The 15231-nt window shown below is 41.6% G+C and overlaps 1 protein-coding gene across 13 annotated transcripts in view; it reads left to right on the top strand.

Moving 5' to 3' along the window:
- LOC149196298 (vacuolar protein-sorting-associated protein 37 homolog 2-like) overlaps positions 1–7412 on the top strand; it is a 120793-nt gene extending 113381 nt beyond the window's left edge. For 10 of the 13 annotated variants that reach the window (XM_089405504.1, XM_089405503.1, XM_089405502.1 and 7 more), the window contains 2 exons: positions 6358–6478; positions 6890–7412. In XM_089405504.1, the coding sequence (XP_089261630.1) occupies positions 6358–6478; positions 6890–7059 (291 nt within the window). In that variant the 3' untranslated portion in view covers positions 7060–7412. Of the gene's footprint in view, positions 1–6357; positions 6479–6562; positions 6818–6869 lie in introns of those variants that run through there. The other 3 variants (XM_089405510.1, XM_089405511.1, XM_089405512.1) reach the window with 3 other exon arrangements.
- Positions 7413–15231: the final 7819 nt, after the last annotated feature.

Here is a 15231-nt window from a genome sequence, read left to right as displayed (position 1 = left end):
GCCATATACTCTGCTTCTGCAGAGCTCAGTGCTACTGACTTCTGCTTCTTGCTACACTAAGAAACCATCCCTAATCCAACATTGAAGCAGTACCCAAAGGTACTTTTCCTATCCACTGAACTTCCTGCCTAATCTGCATCTGTGGATCCACATAATCTGACATCATCTCCTCAGGTATATCTCAACCCATACTCGACTATGCCACACACATACCTTAGAATGTGCCTCGTTGTTGCCCAATGTACCCTCTTTAGTTCTACCATGAACTGACTAAGAGAATTGACTGCGAAGCAAATATCTAGCCTAGTATTGACTAGATACATGAGAGATCCAATAAGTTGTCTATACAAGGTGGGGTCGACCTCCTTGTCATCAGATGCATCTATCTTCTTCCAGTTGGTGATCATGGGTGTAGACATGGGTCTACAATCCTGCATTCTAGAATCTAAACCTCTTCAGAATATCTGTAGCGTATCTTCCTTGCCCAAGGAAGATCTCCCCATCCTTCTACCACACTACCAATCCTAGGAAATAGTGCATTGACCCCAAAGCCTTCCTGTCGAACTCTGCTGCCAGGTTCCTCTTGCAGTCCTCTATGAGCTCTGATGATCTTGTTAAAACGAGATCATCCACATACAAAACTAGGATGAGTGGCTCATCCTCTACCATTATATAGTAAAGGTTGGGATCTGCGTCACTCTTGATGAATCCCATCTGCTGCAACTTGCAAGTAGTTGTCAATCCTACCATACCATGCCCTGTGAAACTGCTTGAGTTCGTATAGAGCGTTCTTCAGTCTGCACACATGAGTGCGCCTCTCATGAGTCTCGAAGCCCTTTCGCTGTTCTATGTACACTTCTTCCTCTATCACCTCGTTCAAGAAGGTTGTCTCGATGTCCATTTGGTGTAGTTGCCATCCCATCTGAGCTACTAGGGATATAATTGACTGGATAGAAGTGTATCTGGCAACTGGGGCAAAGGTCTCCTCATAATCTATCCATTCTTTCTGTGCATATCCCTTTGCCACAAACCTAGCCTTGTATTTTTCCACACTACCATCTACAACATATTTGATCTTGTAGGTCAATCTAGAACCTACAACTAATCTGTCTTCCGGCCTTGGCACTACCTCCCAAACATCATTCATCATGATTAGAACTATATTCTTTTACCATGGCATCTACCCATACTTGATGCTGCGTGGCCTCCTGAAAGTTGGAAGGTTCTGCAACCTGAGCCACCAATGCTTGGTACCTGTCAGGTTGTTTGCGTTGTCTTTTGCTCGTCCTAGGAGTTCCAATAAACTCCTTTGCATCTCTCAATGTCTGACGAACCTCTCTGCTGGCTCGACCACTAGTCGTGGGAGGTTCAACCAACTCCTCATCTTGTCTTTGTTGCTCCATCTGCTGAGAACTCCTCAGATTTCCTGCACCTGAGGAAATATTGGTACTAGTCATAGTACTCGATCCTTGTGACTGCCCTCTTGCTTGTCCCACTGGCTGCCCCTGTTGCTAGACCAAAGGAGTTTCTGCTCACTAATTCTGATCACCTGCAGGCATCTCATGAGATCTCCCAAAAGCTTAGTCTTCCATGAACTTCACGGCTTGCCTTACTACAATCTTCATATTGCTAGGAATGTAGATCTTGTATGCCTTTGAGGTTTCGATGTACCCAACAAAGAACCCCCTCTCTGTAGTCTGATTCAGTTTGGTATGTTTCTCATCTGACTCGTGGCAATAGGCATGCCGACAAAAATTCTAAAGTGACTAACTTCTGGCTTCTTCCATGTGAAGACTCCTTCTGGCGTTTTCTTCCCCAATGCTCTATGAGGAGTCCTGTTCTGGATATATACTTCCGTGTTACATGCCTCTGCCCATAGAAATCTAGGTATATCCTGGTCATATAACATTGTGTTTGCAACTCCAACAATTGTTCCGTTTTTTCGCTCCACTACACCATTATGCTTGTGGATTATATGGAGCTGTCCATTCTCTCTTGATGCCTTCCTTCGTACAGAATTCTGTGAAGTCTTTATCAATATATTCTCCACCATTATCTGAGCGAAGCGCCTTGATCTTCCTCTGTTGCATTCTCCACGAGAGCTTTAAACTCTCTAAAATGATCGAAGACCTCATTTTTGGTCTTCAAGAAGTAGATCCAGGTTTTCCTGGAATGGTCATCAATGAAGGTGACAAATATTCGGCACCACTGAGAGCTCTAGTGGACATCGGATCGCAAATATCTGAATGTATGAGTCCTAACTCGCCATTAGCTCTACTGTCACTTCTTGGGAATGCTGCGTTAACATACTTCCCAAGTACACATCCTTTGCACACATCATTGTGTTCTGCCAAGTTTTGGAACCCCTGTTACAGTTTTGCTGAGCATCCTGAGTGCTCCATGGTGTAGATGTCCCATTCTCCTATGCCATAACTCATTCAGCTCCTTCCCACTGCTACTGTCACTGCCTATTAGTGCCATTGGAGAATCAATCTGTAACGCATATAATTTATTACTTCGAACTCCAATCTGTCTTACCCTTTTCCAACTTGAGTGTTTGACATACACTTTCTTCCTTGTGAAATGAATATCATACCCCTTATCCTGTAACTAAGATACTGAAATCAGGTTCATGCCCAAGCCTGGAACATGCAATACATCTGTAGCATTGGTGCTTGCTCTTGACTCCCTCTAAAATTCTATGGTACCTCTCCCTACTGGAGTACATTTCGTTCTATTTCCCGTAGTAATCTGGAAGCCCATGTGCTCCTCCTTGTAGCTAGAGAAATAAACTCTAGCCCCTGTCATGTGAGCTGATGCTCCACTGTCTATATACAAGACACCCTGTGAACCTGATCTTGATAAGCAAGCAAATTCATCCTCCAATCTAGAAGACAAATCTGAAGTCTCCTGATTGTTACTTTTGTCCATGGTTATGCTGAAGAATTTATAGTGTGTTATTCCTCTTTCACCTGACACTGGTTTTGCACTAGCAAACAACTGCAAAACTTTCTGCGTCTTGCTAGAGATTTTCCCAACGAAATAACGGAGCTGCTCCCTCTTCCTTTGGAATCACTTAGACTAGAAGGATTGAATTTTTCTGCCCCTTTCTCAGAAAACTCAAATTTCATCAAGCAATTTGGCCTTCTAGCAAGAAGATTGTGCTGTCCTTGGGAATTTCGGCAGTAGCGAAATTCCTCTCATTCGTTTCTGGGCTCTCCAACTAATCAACTGTGCTCTGATACCATGCAACTTTTTTTATCTATTGCAGTAGCTGGAAATTATTCTTCTAACTGTAAATTTAATTATGCAGTTTATTTGCTACGTCAAGCAACGAATAAAATTACAACTGCAATTTTTGCCATAAAAATATTGCGGAAAATAAAATACTGAAAAATGAGAAATTCTAGCGCACAAGAATTTTAACACAGTTATTTTTGGACAATTGTCCCTGGAAAAACCCAATGCGGGAAAACCGGTGCAGCAGATGAGGGTTTTATTATTATTCTTCCGTGGCAATTCTGAGTACAATAATTTAGATGCCCAACTAGCAATCTAATGTGAGGAAAATACTGGTGAAATTATTGTGAGAATTTTCTCTCACCCAACAACTATTCTCTGCCTTCGAAATTACCTCCCTAGCCTCTGTGTTGAACCTCCTGCATCACCCTCTGGGTAGAGCTTATGGTGACCCTGTGAGAATTTCGGCCTTCCTTTGTTTGCCTCTTCCAGGGACTGAAAATCTTCTTCCTGGAATATTGCTACCCTCCTCTTCGACCTGCTACTCGCCCTTTGGCTCTATCTTCTCTACTGAGTTACTGCTACTGAGAAAATTGAATTGCCTAGGCAACTAAGTATCTGCACTAGTGTATTCTCCATCACCACATCGACCTCCTCTTATAATCCACTGTTGGAGCACCAACGACCAAGATTAAAACTTAATCAATGGCTAGGATCATCTCTGGATCAATCTGTGTGAGTTTCTAGATGATTTTCACCTTATCTCAATTAATATTGATTAATTAACCATATTCCTTAAGTTTAGACTTAGGAAATATTTAAAAAACGGTTAATAATCTAATTGAGACACTTCTAGGCGGAATTTCCAGAAATGATTTATGGGTTTTGGAGATCTCATGTATTCTAGCCAGTCCAGCAAATTTTGTGGCTAGAACACGTCCGATGCTACAAAAACTAACACATTGGAATGTTGCCAACCTGCCATGATGCCTCTTCTCACTGGGGAAGGGAGAAATGTCTCGATTGATCTGGTTGCCAATATTTCCAATATGATTTGAGGGCCGAGGGCATGAGTTTCTCCACTATGTAAAACTTTATGGCATGACTAACCATGATCAGTTTGGTAATCTGTATATTATATTTAGATGATAATTATGACTTAAAAGTTTTATAAAGTTATATGACAAAAACTTATGAAAGTTAAATTTTCTTATTGGTTACTATTAAGTTTTATTAGCAGTTATTAGTGGTCAAATTGCTACGCAGAGGTGGGTCCTTTGTCCCACAAACAAATGGTCTCATACACCAATTTGATATCTGACTTGGTTGTGACCTTACATATATATATATTTTGAACACTCAGAAAACCTATTGTAACTCAGTTGTCAAACCAGCAGTAGGGACAGCCATCACTGGCTGCTATTTGCTAATGCTGGTTGACTCATCACTGTTATTCAAGGAAAACTATGCTACCTGGAATTACCGGCTGGTGGTCCGTAAGGGGGAATACTTTCACTCCTGCCAGATACCTCTAGATCTTGGGCTGTCAACCTTTTTCTTTGCGTCTGGGGAAGATGAGTTCTTAGTCAAGTAGAATCAGTTTTAAGGAACTCCCAAATTTAATGACAGATTTTCTGTTTTTCTAGTGTTCTGAATTTTTATTGAATTTCAATGCTGTCAAATCAGAACATGGACACAATTTAGGTGACTCACCGTGTGCTCTACACTTTTCTTGTCATGCCCATGTTTCAACTCTTGTCATAGGTCTACTCATTCTCATTACTTTGGTAATTGAACTCTTCATATCCATTCTTATTGCTTCATCTTCCATTGTGACCTTACACTGTCCTTTGGTGCGCTGTCTTTCTCATGCACACTTGTCGCACTCACCATGTGTGCTTTCTTGTCGTGTTCCTATTGTACTCTAGAGTAAGTCAGAATTCCACACCTTTTGCGTTGCCTTTTGTAAAATTTCCATCTCTGCACTCGAACTATGTGCTATACTTCTCTTCTCATATCTGCACTTCTACTCTTGCCATGCCTAGCTTCTCCTGTATACTTTCCTTTTCTATACCTATACTGTGTGCTACACTTTTCTCCTGTCACACCCATGCTTCAACTCGTCATGCTCATCTGTGTCACACTTTACTGGTGTGCTAATGGACTTAGTTGTTTGAGGGACGCTCTTGTATCACATTTTGTTAGCTATTCAAGATGCTAATATTAACCTTTCTCTGGCATTTTGTTCTCTTTCAAGTTTGACATTTGTCATTGTACTTTTAAACTAGTCCATCTTTTCTCTCAGGTAGTCAAAGGACACTTTTTTAGACTGTATTATATGCTCATGTTTCGTATCTCTGCACACGAGAGTTTAAATGGCTACATTCAATCATTAAGGCTCTATGCATTTTCCAATGTTCCACAGGAGTGTGTACACTAGGTAGGGTGTGTGCTTCTTGTACTCCCCTTACTGTCGGGATGAGGGAGCACCTGCGGGATCATTCCCTATCATAGCATGCACATAGGGGATGACAGGAGAACACAAAAAAACAAAAACAAAGTGTCTACCCTTCAAACCCTATTTACTCAAATATAAGCCTCTATACACCCACCCAAATTCACAATTGCACTTGCTTTCATTTGTGTTGGTGAAGGAAGACTGAAAAATCCAAACATGATTGTGAACTTTGAAGAAACCGAAAAAGAGTGTAAAGAGTATGACAAATGAGTATCTTTGGGATTATAATAAATATAATGAGATTTATAATGGTGACTGATTCTTCTATTGCAATTTACTGACATCGTGATTAATGATTGTTGCGTGCCATTATTTATGTTAGATTTGTTATTGATTCAAGTTTCATTGTTTGATGATTATATATCACTTAGGTTTTCTATCTATTTAGATTTGAAATTTTTACTATTTTAGGCTAGATCCTTTTTCACAGACCAGTCACAGACCAGAATGTTGTGCCCGGTGATGTTCCCTAAAATCTGGGAGGTGTCTCTACGACTGTAGGACATGTTCCCACATCCCCACTTCCTGGAAACTTGGTGGAACGATAGCTTTCTGATTTGATGGAAATGTGTTGTGAATGATGTATTCATTGGATGCAGTGTGCTATCATAAGGACAACGGAGTTGGCAGCAGCTAGAGAGAAGTTTGAGGAGGTTCAGAAACGTGAGAAAGAGGTCACCACTAACTTGTCTTCTTCAGCACTTGTTGGCAGGCTTCAAGGTAACAGACGTAGAAAGGGTTAATGATCAATTTATGTTTTGAGTCTATTATAAGTATTTATAAACCTATATGTGAAATATGTAGTATTTTATGCTATATCTTCCAGTCAGAGGTTGAAGGCAGGAATGGAAGCTGGTGCGTTCATGCATGTTCAAAAAGTTAATTAAGGACTATCAAAAGAATACAATGTGGAATGCTTTTAGTATATAAAAGCTTAAGGAGTCTTTGCAACATAGCAGTTGACAAATGTGTGTGTGAGTGAATATGTTTAATCAGTACATTGGTGTTCCAATGAAATAAAATTTCATCTGTGGAAATTGGAAAGCAACAATGAAATAATGCATCATGTTTAAAACTTTTATAATGGATTCTGACTAATAACTTGTGAAAGAACTTGCCATGTACTTGCAGAAGCTGCTGCAAAAGTGGATGAAGAATCGGAGATCTTGCATCAGAAGCTTTTATCTGGTGATATTGATCTTAGTGAGTTCATTCAGAAGTACAAAAAAGAGAGGATTTTGTATCATAGAAGGATGCTGATTCACTTTGCAGTCAAAGCATCTATTGGGAGACCTGCTTAGATTTTTGTGCATATGAGTAAATTTATTTCAACTGAAATACAAAGAAGACTTTAGTGTACTGAAGGAATAAAGTTAAACACAAGTATGTACATAGAACCTTTGTGATTTCAGAACATTACGAGGTTCTGAAATATTATTTTTGTCGTGGAACTAAGATGGTACATGCTTAGCAGAAATGGAAATTCCGTCCATGTATTTGCGGGAACTACTAAGTGAAATTTCTAGCTGTAGTAGATTTACGATTGTGGCAAGTTTATATCTGCCCTTCATTTTGGAGGTAAATCAAATGTTTGAGTGTGAGTTTCAGAATTGATACGAGGAACTTTGGAATTATTAGCCCTTTTTTCATTTTCTTTCCTATTATAGCCCCTATAAAATAGATTTTATGCTGTGCGTTCATGCTTTAAAATGCCACATCCTGAAAACATACAGCTCCAACTTTCAAGCTAATATTAGCGTATGATAATGCCATCTTGAGAAACTATATGCTTATTAAGCACATTTGCAAGCAGATATTAAAAAGGGTATCGAAACTTCTGTAGTAAATTGCAGTCGAACATTTATAAAAATAATTTTCAAGTGAATATATACACATTATTGTGAGCATTGTGTGGAGGTTTAGAAATGAAAGTAGGGAATCAAAGAGAACCAAAATAAACCCAAAATAAATAGTAATCTTCACAAGTTCATTAGAAGGAGATAACGCTAGTGCAGGAGATAGAGATAACCCAAAATATATAGTAACATTCACAAGTTCACTAGAGGTAGATAGTGCTAGTGCAGGAGATAGAGGTATGCCGGAGTACACAAAAGAAAGAAATGGCAAGCACAAGAAAATGATAAAAGGTTTAGGTGCATTAGGGAGAAAATGCTTTGTAAGGGAGATCAAGAAGATCACAGTTTGGCAGATCAAGAAGATCACAAGTTGAGATGATGCAAATGAAAGTTTGGGTTGTGGATTTCTACACAACTCAAGTGAGGTATGCCGGTATTCCTTTAATCGGACCTTACTATTGCAATTAGAGATTATATTATATCTTACATATAGATATTTGAAAAGAAGAATTTCACAATTTTTTTGTGTTACACAATTAAAAAAAAATTAATTTGGATAGATTACATCTATTATAATAAAAAACTATACCATATTATATTATAAATTACAATCTACAAGGGCACACATCCAAGAGGGTTATTGAGTCTACTTATCAAGTTTGAATTGGTCGGTTTTAACTGTACCCATAATACAGTAAAAGAATGAAGAATATGGTCTTTACCATAATTACACTTATATAATAATATATATGAATGAGCCACAACCACATGTACAAATTACACAAATAATTCCCCCTCCGTGCCCTTCCCTCTTCTCCCTTCCATTGAATAGGGGCCCATAGATAGAAGTCATCACAATACAAGATCACAAAATTTGCTTCTCCAGTTAGTGCTAAGCATAGGGCCAGATCAACCCCTTGAACTCCACATCGCTCTTTCATAAAACCATCAAGACTTCAATGATAGACATTTAACTCCAAAGCGATTTAGGTGGGAGATGCTATAGTTTGATGAGGACATAATAATTTAAAGTAATGGAACAATGGAGAAGAGTCCTCTTGATAGTGCCCAAATGGGCTAGCATGAAACTCAAATGTATAATTTGAGCAAGAATGGCATGAGGTGGAGATTCCTTTTGATATCCTGTGAATGAACCAACTTGAAAATCTTATTACATTAATAAGAGTGGATAGACCACTTAGGTACAAGGCTTGACCTATCATAAATGAGAGTATAGGGTACATGAAAATCATGTAGTTTATTGCCATTATCACTTAATAGTGGAGGCAAATTGTGAAGAGCATCTTGCGACATGAACATTGGATGAGCATTGACAAAAGTGCCATCATTTGCAACATGAACACTATATGAGCCATTGACAAGTACCCTGATGAAGTGAAGAGATATTTGCACAAGAATATTTTATGAGTTATCACTTATCAACGATAAGAGTTGACCTAAACATTGTTAGAGTACTTGAAAGAGTACTCTTATAAATAGAGAGAGGACCAACATCATACTATCAAGGAGAAGGGTTCATTAAAACACGACATGAATCACTTAGAAGAGGACTTGCATGTTTATGAGATGCATCATGATCCTTGGGAGCACATTGAGTAAAATCCTTTGGAAAAATTGATGGGAAGATCTAGGTGGATTGTGAGTAGGAACTTGTTGACGGTGTTGGATACTGCCAATATGCAAGGGATCTCCCTGATGTCAGGTACCAATTAGACCTCACACTGTTTGGTGTAGGAGTCACATCCGGTTGTATGGTTCGGACACCATTGCAAAGGTTTTAGAGATACACCTTGGTTAGAATACATACACAAGAGACGATGAACATATCTTTGGGGCAACAAGTATGTAAGCTTTGTGTGACACCAAATGTAAGATGCACAGGGAACTTCCACGGTTGGTAAAGGGAAACGAGCCTTCGGTTAGGGAAGTAATAGTACTATCCTAAGGGAGACTCGGGAGTGAAGAGAAAGGCTTGTTGATTTACCTGCAAATTAGTTCACACGATAAACAACAATCATGAAAACATAACAACACTTATTCAACAATATCCATATCTAAGCAATGAAATAGTTCATTAGTCTTAGTATGTAATTAAGCCAACATATACTGCAAACATAACAAAAATAGTCTTACTACATCCACGATACATGCATGAAGAAGTGTTGGCTCATAGAGCTTCTGATTATAAATGAAAGATTCCAAGTACACTGTTACATAGGTGAAACACTAGATCCAATAATGGAACATGAAGCCACAACTTCCTTCTCCAAAGAATGATCTATATCCTATGCACTATAAAAAACCAAGGCAAGACTCCAAGAATCCAAGCCCTTTGCTTGAGTTATGATGATCCGGATTTAAACAGGAATGCAACAAATTACAGAGATAACCATAAACACAGAGATGCAACGGGAATAATACTTCATTTCATTAATGTAAAACACTGACATATGCTTACAAACAACAATGGAAATAAACCAACTAGGGCGATGTGGCGGCTACATGCCTTTGAACTGCGTTACAATGAGGCTCAAAGGCCTATTTATTGTTGAGAAACAATGGAAAACCCTAAACATCCAAAAACCTAACCTTAGAAGACGAAACACCAAACTGCGGGCCCCGTTTGGGTAAATTGGTACGTCAACTTCCCGGGGCCGTCACTTTGGCATATGATCTTTGTTTGACGCGCACAATATCTCATTAGAAATATCTATCCAAGAACTACAAGTTTGGGAAGAGCAACATCGGTCCATGGACCCATTTTGCTCCCAGTTTTCCCAAAATACGTCGTTTAGGGCCTCAAAACGGCTCCAGAAGTTGAGGACCCGAAAAACTGCTAAAAATAGTAAATTGTGCTACAATTAAGGAAATTGAAAAAGATGAAAGAAACAATGGTGGGGGTCCAAGTGGACTTGGTAGGTGGCCACCAATATCCTCTTGGATCATTCCTGCCCCCTTAGGAAGCAATGGTCCCCATTGCGTTGAGTTCCTCCATGAGATGAGGAAACTTCTGTTGAACTTGGTCCCTGGTGAGCCACTTGCCCTAATGAAGGAGTTGGCTTGCTTTGACAACTGGATATTCTGTTGGCGAGTGTGCTTGATCTGTGTGTCCATGATCCGATCAATTGTAGCTTGTTCCATGCAATCTGGATTTAACTCTGTGGGTGTGAGCTGTTTTGCAATGTTGGATGTGTTTAGTAATGGTGGAAAGTATGACTGAAGGCGATCCACATTTAACATTGGGTGCAGGCCAAGGAATGGGGGAATGCTGAGCTCAAATGCATTGTCTCCCATAGCCTTGGTAATGGTGTAAGGACCATATTGGAGTGGTCTGAGTTTCCGATAGGCTCTGGTAAGGTGTTCCTTTTGCAAATGCAACCAAACTTTGTCGGCCACCTGAAACATGTGTGGCACCCGATCATGTCGCTACTTGTACTTGGTATTTGATTTCTCCAGAATGTCATGGACCTGCTGGCGAATATGTTGGATGTGCTCAATGAAGCTAGTTGCCTTATCTATTTCGGACTAGACATGAGCCAAATCTGCGTGAGTAGCTGCAAATGACATGGCCACATCAATGGGACATAGTGGCTGGAATCCCAAGACCACTTGAAAAGGGCTGTGGCCAGTCGAGCTGTGAAGAGCCTGGTTGTAGCTGTGCTGAACATAGGGGAGGCTCTCGTCCCATGTGCATGGATGCTTTGATTTGTACGTGCGCAGAATGTGTATGATCATTCTGTTGACAACCTCTGTGTGGCCATCAGTTTGAGGATGGAAGGCTGTGGACTTAATGAGTTTGGTGTCTAGCATCGACCAGAGACTGGACCAAAATGTACTGAGGAACCTGCTGTCCTGATCTGAGATGATAGATTGTGGGATCCCAAAGTGTACCCACACTCGTTCAAAGAAGAGTTTAACAGTGGCTTCTGTTGTGATATTCTTCTTGCAGGCTGCCATAATGGCCATCTTCGAGAACCTGTCGATGACCACAAAAACATAGTGATTTCCATGCTTAGTGGAAGGAAGGCCTGACATGTAAACCATGGAGATGGATTCCTAAGGTCGACTAGGGGTAGGCAGCGGGGTATAGAGGCCTTGCTTCTTGATGGTCAGTTTGGCAATGGCGCAGGAAGTGCATGATCTGATGTACTTCTGGACATCTTGTCGAAGATTCGGCCACTAGAAATACTTCTGCAGTACTGCCACCGCTTTCGCGACCCCGAAATGCCCAGCAGCTCGACTGTAGTGTGCTTCCCAAATCATCTTGGCATGCTCGCTTGAAGGAACACAAAGGTGACCCAGGTGGCATAACAGGGCATCCTGGAGGTGAAAATCTGGAACAAGCTGACCCTCCAAGAGTGTCTGGTATGTGTGGCCGAATTCTGGGTCGCTTTTGTAGAGAAGTGGCCAATCAGAAGTCTCGTGCCCAAAAGAGTTGAGCACGATGGTTAATGCCATGATCGGTGGTCGACTGAGGCAATCTGCAACATTATTGGTGCTGCCCTTCTTATACATGATATTCAAATGGAACTGTTGTAGGTATGTGGACCACTTCTAATGGCGATCATTCTCCAATTTCCCTTGGGTCTGTATGAACTGCAAGCGTCGGTGGTCTGTGTGGATCACTGTTTCCTTCCCCAAAATGTAATGCTTCCATTGTCGGTAGGCCTGCACAATGGAATACATCTCTTTGTCATAAGTGGGATACTTCCAGACTGTGTTTGAAAGTGTTTCACTGTGATATGCCACTGGATGCTCGTGTTGAGTAAGGATTGCCCCAATAGTATAGTCAGAGGCATCTGTCTCGACCTCAAATGGTTGTTGCAAGTCTGGTAATGCGAGCACTGGTGTTGTGCAGAGGCGATCTTTCAACTTTGTGAATGCCTTCTGTTGAGATTCAGACCAAAAGAATTTTGCTTTCGCTCCTCCCTTGGTGACTTGACTCAAGGGCCAAGTGATATGAGAAAATCCCAACACGAACTTGCGGTAGAAGTTGGTAAGACCTAGAAAGTTGCGGAGCTCTGTCAGAGTGGTTGGAGATGGCCAATCCCGAATGACTTGGATCTTGGCTGGATCCACATGCACCCCCTGTTCATCAATAATGTATCCCAGATACTGAACCTGGGTCATGCCAAAAGTGCATTTCTCCAAATTGGCACATAACTTGTGCTGCCGCAGTGTTTGGAGAACCTGTCGGATGTGGTGGAGGTGCTCTTCCCAACTCTGGCTGAAGATCAGGATGTCATCCAAGCATACCACTACAAATGAGTTGGTGAATGGCCGCAAGATGTCATCCATTAGTCTCATGAAGGTTGCAGGAGCATTCGTCAATTTGAAAGGCATAACCAACCATTCGAAAAGACCCTCCTTGGCTTTGAAGGCAGTCTTCCACACATCGGAGTGTTCGATTGGTACTTGGTGATATCCTGACTTCAAATCGATCTTGCTGAAATATTTTGCCCCCTTCAGTTGGTCCAGGAGGTCATCAATCTGTGGGATTGGGTACCTATTACGGACAGTGATCTTGTTCAGCGCCCGATAGTCAATACAGAGTCTCCAAGTCCCATCCTTCTTCTATACCAACACGATTGGGCTCCCACAGGGCGATCAACTTGGACGGATGTGACCTTTCTACAGCAGCTCCTAAATCTGCCTCTTGATTTCATCGTTCTCCAGAACGGAGCGCTGATAGATTGGTCCATGGGGCAATGACGCACCTGGGGTCAGATTGATGGAGTGCTTGACTTGATAGTGCAGAGGAACCCCTGCGGGGGAGGTGAAGATGTCCTCGTCTCTTCCATGACCTTGTCCATCTGTAGTTGTCGTGCGGAGGGGCCCTATCTGGAGGTCGTGGCCACTGTCTTCTTCTTTCCTTGAGGGCGTATCATCAGGAAAACAAATTTCTCGGTCTTCGAAATGAGCTTACTGTATTGTTTTACAGTAACCAAAGAGATGGCAGTAGGCAGTGCTACCTCCGGTATCCTGTACAACTTATTTCCCAAAGTAACAATAACAGCACGGGGCCTTGATTCATACACAGCATGTCACTTCCACAAGTATGGTTTTCCTAATAATACATCACAAACTTCAAAGGGAGCAATGTCACACAATACCTCATCCTTGAAGGGCTTGATGTTGCATGGAAGGCGACATTACTGGCTCACGCGAAGATCTCATCCTTGGTGAAGCCACCCGATGGTGTAAGGTTGTGGATGTGCTATGGTCGGTAAGCCCAGCTGCTTCACGACCTCTGCCGAAATGAGGTTCTTTTGGCTCCCGCTGTCGACAATGAATTGTAGCGGGGAGCCCTTTACCCACATCTGGGAGTGGAAGAGACGCTCCTCCTCTGGATCTTCGGGTTCCTCCTTCTGTATCTTCATGGTGGCAATGTTGGCGTTGGGCTTCACATCGATAATCTGCTTTCCTTTGTCACTCCCCTTGTAGGGTTTTGACTCAGAGTTGGAACATGCATTTGATTCTGAAACCTTTAGCTCGGCCACCAGTGACTGCTTGGCCCGATAGTCACTTGTGTTGTGAGTGGATCTCTTATGGAACTCACACCACTTTCGCGTGTCCTTTTTCGGCTTCACGGCGTCGTTCTTTGCTTGCTTCTTTGGCGGGTTGTCTTGGGTTGCCCTGCCTTGGCTTTGTCCTTTGTTTTGCAGTTTGGGGGCACCTTTCTCTTGCTTCAGATTCACATATCCAAAGTCTTGCTTCTTCTGTTTAAACTTTTTCTCGACCTTGACGACATATCGGTATGTCGTGCCGAGCGAGGGGATGTTCAGGAATTCTATTTCTTCCTGGATGTACTTATGCAGGCAGCCACAGTATTTGAGTACCAAACGTTGGTCTGTATCCTTAATACCCAACTTTGTGCCAAGGGTATGGAAAATATTGGTAAACTCCGGCACGTCTTGGTCCCTCCCTTGCCGCAGCGTGGTCCACTTTATGTATTGATCCTCATAGCTTCCGACAGAGTAATACTGCTCCTTGATGGCATCCCGGAATGAATCCCAAGTGTGTGCGACTGAAAATAGTGAGCTTGTACTTTCATCCTTCTGCTCGCAGTAGGTTTCCCACCAGTGCTTGACGTGGGGGGTTGCTTTGAGAAGAGCGAAAATAATCTTTTCCCAACTGGAAAAATCATAAACAGAAAAATAACCCTCTAGCAAATTTAACCATTTATCGACGACATATGCATCTATTTAACCCTTGAATATGGGGATTTCAAAATTAACTTGTACCTTAAACGGCGTGGCATTTTCAGAGTAGCTGTTGGAAGCCGATGCGTTGCCCCTGGGTAGTCGTTGAAGGATTTGGGCAAAGCTGTCCATCATCGCGTTCCTTTGTCACTCGAGGGCGTCTTCGAGCAAGATTTTGATAGGATCTCCTGCCTCCTCGTCTTTTTTTTCATCCGCCATGGGAGGCTATCGGGATTTGTGAGGTTGGTCTTGCAAAGGTTCGACCAGTTCAAGCCTTAACTCCTTATATCCCGACCTCGTTGGGGACATGCAAAGAAAAATAGAGAAAAAAAGAAAATTGCTCTGATACCACTGATCCAGATTTAAATAGGAACGTAACAAATTATAGAGATAA

The sequence above is a fragment of the Pinus tabuliformis genome, chromosome 2_2 (genome assembly GCF_031772625.1).
Source record: "Pinus tabuliformis cultivar Carrire ecotype Pingquan chromosome 2_2, CPIR1, whole genome shotgun sequence".
NCBI lineage: Eukaryota > Viridiplantae > Streptophyta > Pinopsida > Pinales > Pinaceae > Pinus > Pinus tabuliformis.
The sequence above is the reverse complement of the archived record's forward strand: the minus strand, read 5'-3'. Positions and strand labels throughout refer to the sequence as shown.